The sequence below is a fragment of the Peromyscus eremicus genome, chromosome 3 (genome assembly GCF_949786415.1).
Source record: "Peromyscus eremicus chromosome 3, PerEre_H2_v1, whole genome shotgun sequence".
Classification (NCBI taxonomy): domain Eukaryota; kingdom Metazoa; phylum Chordata; class Mammalia; order Rodentia; family Cricetidae; genus Peromyscus; species Peromyscus eremicus.
In genome coordinates, this window is record NC_081418.1 from 130519404 (window position 1) to 130526785 (window position 7382).

General features: G+C 48.5%; 1 protein-coding gene across 5 annotated transcripts in view; it reads left to right on the forward strand.

The window, feature by feature from the left end:
- The window catches only part of Dcp1b (decapping mRNA 1B), a 40567-nt gene extending 37585 nt beyond the window's left edge, over window positions 1-2982 (forward strand). For 3 of the 5 annotated variants that reach the window (XM_059258463.1, XM_059258465.1, XM_059258467.1), the window contains 2 exons: window positions 450-695; window positions 2771-2982. In XM_059258463.1, coding sequence (XP_059114446.1) covers window positions 450-695; window positions 2771-2851 — 327 coding nt within the window. In that variant the 3' untranslated portion in view covers window positions 2852-2982. The remainder of the gene's footprint in view (window positions 1-449; window positions 696-2770) is intronic. The other 2 variants (XM_059258464.1, XM_059258466.1) reach the window with 2 other exon arrangements.
- The last annotated feature ends 4400 nt before the right edge of the window (window positions 2983-7382 follow it).

Here is a 7382-nt window from a genome sequence, read left to right on the forward strand (position 1 = left end):
CAGAGAAGGACCAGAGGGGGCAAACCCACAAATCACAGTTCCTCCTAGTCACAGTCTCCTTGAAGAGCTAGGCTTGAGAGCTGTGTGTGCATCTGACAAGTACATGCAGCCACTCCCACTGGTGACAGGACCTCAGGGCAGGGCAGTGGACAGCTAGTGCTGAGTAAAGCCAGCAATCCTAAATGCGTGTTATCTGAAAAGTAACTTCTCACCAGGGGTCTAACTGCATACACAGAGGTCATAGCGTCACGGGTGATTCCAGAGCTGTGTAGTGGCCATTGAGGTAGAACAGGAACAGATCTGTCAGCCTTTCTCACCCACAGCATCTGGGATGATTCCCACTGAGCACCCCTCTACCACCATTGTGAGCAGGGCCTTTCATCGCTGGAGTGACATTTTGTGGGTTGTTTCCTAACTCTGCTTTGTGTGCATGTCTTTGCTGTGAGCAGATCACCTCATCTCAGTGTGTTCCTGCTCCAGTGGCTTCTCTGCTGATGCCCCCTGTGGTTTTCACACAGTCCACCTGTGCCCCACTGAGGGAGACTGATAATGGGCTCATGCCTCTAGGAAGCCAAGAACTTCCTACTGCCTCCTCCAGCCTCCTTCTGCCCCTGCAGAACTGGGAATCCTCCACTATGGCCAGCAAGCCCCTCACCAGGCTGCAGCTCCAGGAGGCACTGCTGAACCTCATCCAGGTAAGACTGTTGACCTAACTAACAGTGGGCGCCATGGCGGACGAAGTTGGCTGGTGCCTTCTTTGGATGCCATAAGAGTAACCCGCCATCACCACCACCAAACAGCTTCCACACAGTTAACGGGATGATATTTAGAATACTACTTGTGGCCTGAGATGTCTCAAGCCTTCAAGAGATTTGTGACTTGGAGGAAGGAGCAAGGCCTCCTAGCTACCAGCTGCAGACAAGAAGGGAGCATGTGATGAATGATGAGCTAGCCAGGGCACTCTGGGAGCTCACTGTTGGGAACATTCCAGAGTCATTGCAGGTAAGTTACAGTTGTAAGCCTCACCAGCTCTGACCGCTGTGAACGTGGTTCAGCTATGCTTCTAAAACTGACTGCTCAGAAGAGGGTGGGATGATAGGATGCCTTGTCAGCCCTGCCTTCCGTGTCTTCTCTATACTGTGGTAGTGACTCATACCGAACTGTGTGCCGTGCACTATTTTAAGTTTAATAATTCACTCGATGCTTATAGGAAACCCTATTAATATGGGCCAACCAGATCAGGTAAAGGTGTTTGCCACCAAGCCTGATGACCCACAAAATGGAAGAAGACAGAATATTGTCTTCTGATCACATCTGTGTTGTGGCTTATCCATGCCTACACACTTACTCTATACACAGAAAAAAAATAAACAAGTATAAAAAATTTTAGACCCGTTTTTGTCTGATTCTACAGACAAGGAAGCTGAGGCTTAGGTTGGTCTGGTGTTACACTGAGCCTGGTTGCAGTGTTCATGCCCCCTGTTGTGTGGACCGTATAAATTAATGTTCCAAGACTAGACCTCCGCGTAGTGGAGCACACTCCCGAGTGAATGATAGGCCTTGGAAAGGGTAATGCTTGAAACCACACAGAAGCAGACACCTCAACTAATGTGTTTAGGAATCCTCTTAGCTTAGGTGGTCTTGAAAGTGTTTATAGCACTCGGTCCATCACCGGACAGCTGCAGGAGAGCAGGCCAGCCTCTGGTTGTCTGCTTCTCCTGTTGATTCTCATCCCTAGTGAAAACATTTCTAAGGTAACGTGTTTTAGAGAACAAAAGGGATGGGACTGGAAGCAAGCCTCTGAGTTTGGGGGTAGAATGGCAGTCCAGGATGACTGAGCCTTCCTAATTAGATTATGTCACTGATCTTAAATACACACCACGATAGAAATACGGTCCACCTCTTCACAATAAGTTCATGAGAATTTAGAACAAGTATCTGCACACTTATTTACCAGAACAATAAGGAAAACCTTAGATCTTAAGGATTCTTGCTTTTCTGACTCCTTGCATCTGATCACTTACCCCGAGGCTGTGTGTTGTGACTTAGCTGTTTCACGCCTCTCCATGTTGTGGAGTTTGTCTTCCTGATCCATTGCTAAAAGTCACTCGGGCATCTTTGTAGGAAAAGCAGAAATAACATCTCTTTATCTGTGGTGTGAGAACGACACTGACTGTGGGATAGGGAGGGAGTAACCGGGGAGGGGGATGGAGTGACTGCAGAGACTTGGTTGATTCGAGTGGGAGGGGACAGCCTCTAGCATTAATCAGGAGAAGCACTGCCTATACCCAGAGTTCTCCCCATCTTAGACAGAGAGCTCAGAGACTTCCCACAGGTCATGGGAACAACCATGCTGCCTTTGGGAAGGTACCAATGAGCCATGCTGTGGGTAAAATCCCTATGAACGTCCCAAACAGTGCACAGACATTGGGGCAACCTAGAGAATTTTTAGGAGGGACCAGCCAACTCCTAAGCCGTTGCCAAGGCACTGTGACTCATTCCTCCTGGCCCATCCTACACACAGCACAGCTGGCTTCCACGTGGCGGGGTTGCTGTCTGTGTCAGGTGTTAGGAGCACATGGACTTCACATACGGCTGTAAAGTCCAGCAGCTCTGGCCCAACCTTGCCTCAGCCCCTTCACATCCACACACATAGGCCGACCCAGCCAGCTGTCAGTACAAACAGCAGAGGTAGTTCAGCTCCAGGCAGGAAGCCTTGGCTTCTGCTGCTCAAGTAACGGTCCCCTGGCCTGTTGGCTTTGTTTTCCAGAATGATGACAACTTCTTAAGCATAATCTATGAAGCCTATCTCTTCAGTGTGACACAAGCAGCCATGAGAAAAGCCACGTAAGCAACTCCATGAGAGCAGAGACTGGGAGAATTGGCTTTCTAGGTCCTTCACGTGAACTGGGTGACCAAACATGTTTCTACCTTTTTGACAAAGTATACTAATACAAAGTAAAATGGTTTTGGACTGTCGAATATCTTGGGGGTTTTTTATTTCTTGTTCTTGAAGAATTGCATCCTCCAGTATACAAATTGAGTGGGTAGATGCTTTGGGCTCCGGTCATATAAGATTAAATTTTTTCATACATTTATGAGGCCATTTTAAGAAGAATTGGGCTCCTCATGGAAGGGGATGTTCTCTCGGAGCTATTTATTAATAGCTGAAGCTAAAGAGAGCAATTTCCTAGTGTTGAGCTCTGTGTGCCATGGTGCTGATAACCACCAGAGGGCAATATTACCCCACAAGTTACCTACTAAGGGTTTCATGAGCTCTTGAAAGCAATGTTGACTTTGTTTTAAGAAAGTCAGCCTTTCGTTTGTAAAGCTCCACTTGGCATGTTTGATCTGAATCTTTGTAGAAAGACTTTCTGAAGGCATTTCTAGCCAGTTTCTATCTAAAAGGTTTCAACAGTGGCCCAAGACTTGAAGCAACACTCAAATTTCTCAATCCAGGGTACTTCTTAAGACCCAAACAGTAGGATCAGCCTGCTCTCGCTCCAGACAGACAGTCTCATTTAGAAAATGTGCTGGGGTAGGGGGGGTCGCATGAGAATAGGTAGTAGCTATTCAGGGCCAGAAGGTCGAAGATTCTCCAAGCTCTATAGCAGTCCTGTTGCGGTGTCATGTGCAAAGAGATAAGAAGCACAATCCTAGAGGGAGGCGAAGAGCCTTGCAGTCCCCAGAGGGAGCATGTGGAACTGACCCCTGCAGAGCATGCACAGTGACTGAAGCTGCATGGTTTTACCATCATAGTTATTCCTGGACCACGAAAAGATCGTTGGCTTAGTGCTTCCTAGAAGAACCTTATTCTGTCTGTGGAGAATTTAAAATGGAGGCTGGGGTGGGGTGCAGACTTCCTTACAGCTTCTGATGCTGGGACCAGAAGTGTCTGAGCTTTGTTCATCCTCCTAGCAGCAGGGAAACAGCGCCTGTCCTGAATGCGGGCACGCTTTCCCTAAGGAAGAACGGGGGGGGGGGGGTGGGGGGTGGGGGGGGGGGGTGTGTGCTGTAGAGGAGCTGACCTCTGCTCACCCTCGCTGTGCACTGGGCTTTACCTGCATCTACTGTGCCGGCCTCTGGAAGGGATGCCTCCCATGTCATCCAGCACTGCTAGGAACCCATGTAAATCTCTCAAACACTTGACAGTAATTATACATGTCTCCATAGTCCTATAAGGAGGAGGAAGCAAGAGGGACATCCATGGTTCTGTGGTCCCCAATCAGTAAAAACAGCATAACTTTGTTAACATGTCTACTAAAATTGGAGCTATATTAGGCTGGGGGTGTACCTCCATCATAGAGCACTTGCCTACATAAGGTTCTGGGTTCAGTCCCTAGCACTTAAAAAGGCTATTTGGCCAATGACCAGTCTTTAAAAATGTGGTTTGATGATACAAATAAAATAAAATAATGGAAAACATTTAAAAACTCTATAATTGCATGTTTAAAGATGCTTCTGTAGCCAGGGAAAGATTAATTTCGTTCTTAGCATTTCTAATATATTTGTGTCAATGAATAGCTTTATTTTATGAAATAATTTCCCTTTCTTCACATGAATAAGTAAAACTGTAGCAGCAGCTGTTGCCACCCAACAGAGCAAGCCAGGACGGGAGTTTAGAGGACATGCAGCCTTTGTAGGCCAGTGCTACAGTGATCTGTTTTGACAAAATGGTACATTCTCCATCATCCACTGTAGTAGATCACCTTAAAAGCAAAGATGGCCACCTGCAGGACAGTCAGGATGGGTGCTTACCTCCTTACCTCAGCAGGCAAGAGTTGCCTTCTACAGAGCTCCGTGGACACTTGAGCACAGGAGAAATGGATCAGGCGGGTTTTCTAGGCATCCAGGACTGAACTTCCTATGTAAATTTTCATTTCATCTTCCCATGCTCCTCCTGAACTCAAATTCAGCTTCCGCTTGGAGGTCTCTGCCCTAGCAGAGTTTTAACCTCCTTGGATTTCAGGTAGAGCCTGTAATACTGTGGCTAAAGGCAGCTTCATCCAGTGCAGTGAATGGCACCTTGCAGAGCCAAGGGAGTCAGGTGGCCAGGAGTAGAGGGTGGAGCATGAGTGGAGTCCCTTCAGCTCCTGGACAAGTCTCTTTACAGGACACCTTATTGATGAATTGAGAGACCTCACAGAGTCCAGAGGACTAAACTGTCATGGTCCAGGGCTGCATGCCAGCCATTGGGAAGGACCTACAGCTGCGGGGGAGGTGGGAGCTTCCTGCCATTGCCCCGACAGTGTGTGCCTGAGGGCCACCTTGCTATGCCCCCCCACTGCGATGGTGCAATGGAAGCAGTCATGTCCCTTCTTCATGAAGGAACTCGTGGGCTGGAGCACTGCTGGTATGGTAACCCTGCGCCTGCCCCGGACTTGCAGGGAAAGTTCTGTGTTAAGTTCCTGTCATTGTGACAACAAACCTGAGTAAATCCACTTCCCGGGTGAATGTTTTACTGTGGGACAGTTTCAAGGGTGTTAGTGTATGTTGATGTGGGATCTGTTGATGTGAGGCAGAAAGCCATGGTGGAACAAAGCTGTGTGCCTTGGAGCAGCCAGGAAGCGAAGAGGAAGAGAAAGGAGGTCTGTGCTGGCTAGATTTATGTCACCTTGACACAGCTGGAGTCATCGGAGAAGAGAGAACCTCAGTTGAGAAAATGGCTCCATAAGATGGGGCTGTTGACAAGCCTGTAGAACATTGGCTAATTAGTGATTGATGGGGGAGAGCCCAGCCCATTGTGGGTGGAGCCACCCCTGGGCTGTGCTTCTGTGTAATATAAGAAAGCAGGCTGAGCAAGCCATGTGGAACAAGCCCATAAACAGCACCCCTCCATGGCCTCTGTATCAGTTCCTGCCCCCAGGTTCTGGGCCTGCTTGAGTTCCTGTCTTGGCTTTCTTCAGTGACGAACTATACTGTGGACATGTAAGCTAAATAAACTGTTTCCTCCCCAACTTGCCTTTGGTCATGGTGTTTCATTGCAGGAGTAGTAACCTTAACTAGAGCGGGGTCCCAGTATTCCCTTCAAGGGCCTGCCTCCAAAGGCCTCACTTCCTTTCACACTGGCCACTGCCTCCCAGTAACATCACACATTGGGGACCAAAGCCTTTAACATAGGTCTTAGGGGGACATTTCAAATCAAAACTACAGCAAGCAGCATTTTACTTGCTGAGTCAGAGAAGCAGTGCTGTTCAACAATACATGCAGGCCCCACACATTCTGGAGACACACCACTCCATCTCCCCACTTAGACCAGGCAAGGTGGCCGCTGCAGTGGGAGGGAACCTGTGTTTGCATCTTCAAGAACCATCTAGCATGATAGCCAGCCCTACTGCTGCTTCCAGCCCTTTCAAAAGCTAGGCCTGTAGCTCCAAACAAGACATACTACCACCCGGAAGGCTCCGGGAACATGTGGAAGAGGGGCTCGAAGTATGTAAGAGCCAGAGTAGAGTGAAGGGCCACAAAATGCCACTGTCTGGAATTGATGACTGTTGCGGCCATTCAGTCACAGCTGTAGGTACCCACACTGGCCCACACAGGACTTCCCTGTCAACAGGTCAAGGAAGGAGAGGAGCTCACGGGGCCCACCCTTTATCAGAAATACTAGCTGTGACTGGTAGACTCTGGGAGAGGGGAACCACTTTAGTTATCCTTAGATGTAGACGCACTGCAGAGCCCACCAGAGTCTAACAGATAGTTCCAAATCCATGGGCACACAGATGGCCCTGTGATGTCAGTGAGTCATAAAGCAAAATGAATAGACCGGAGCACAGATTTGTGGGGAAGAGGGTTGACAGGGTTGATAGGAAGCAGCTGTAAGAGTGGCAAGTGTGCATCACATGCACGTGTGAAATTGTCTAAAAGCACATTTAATTCTTAAAAAAAATAGCACATAAAGTATAGAAAATTTAGCATTAAAAAGAGAGAAAGGCCCAGGGCAAAGCGGGCCCCAGGCTGAAGGAGTTCCCTAAAGACACACATTGTTGGTATCATTCTGCTTTCAGACCCTGGGACACTGTTTCCTCTTGAGCAAGGCTGGGTCAAATGGACAACAGTATGCCTCTCCTCAAGAAACCCCAGCCCTGAGCATCTTAGCGTGTCCTGTTCTCTCATAGTGTTAAAGAGCAACCACCAGTTTTGTATAGGCCTTGTGTGTGATGCTATGGATGGGACGTGGACATAAAAGGTGAGCATTCGGCCCCAGGCCTTGTTGGCTTCAGCCAGCCCGTGTGCAGAGAAGACAAACCTGCCTGGGGTGCTGGGGCGAACAACGGGCTCTCCTGGCCACGTGGACAAACATTCTGCTCACTTGCAGCAAAGAACCCCTCCCCCTTCAAATAACGTCTGCTTCATCTAGACATGGGCTCTTTCCCTGTCTT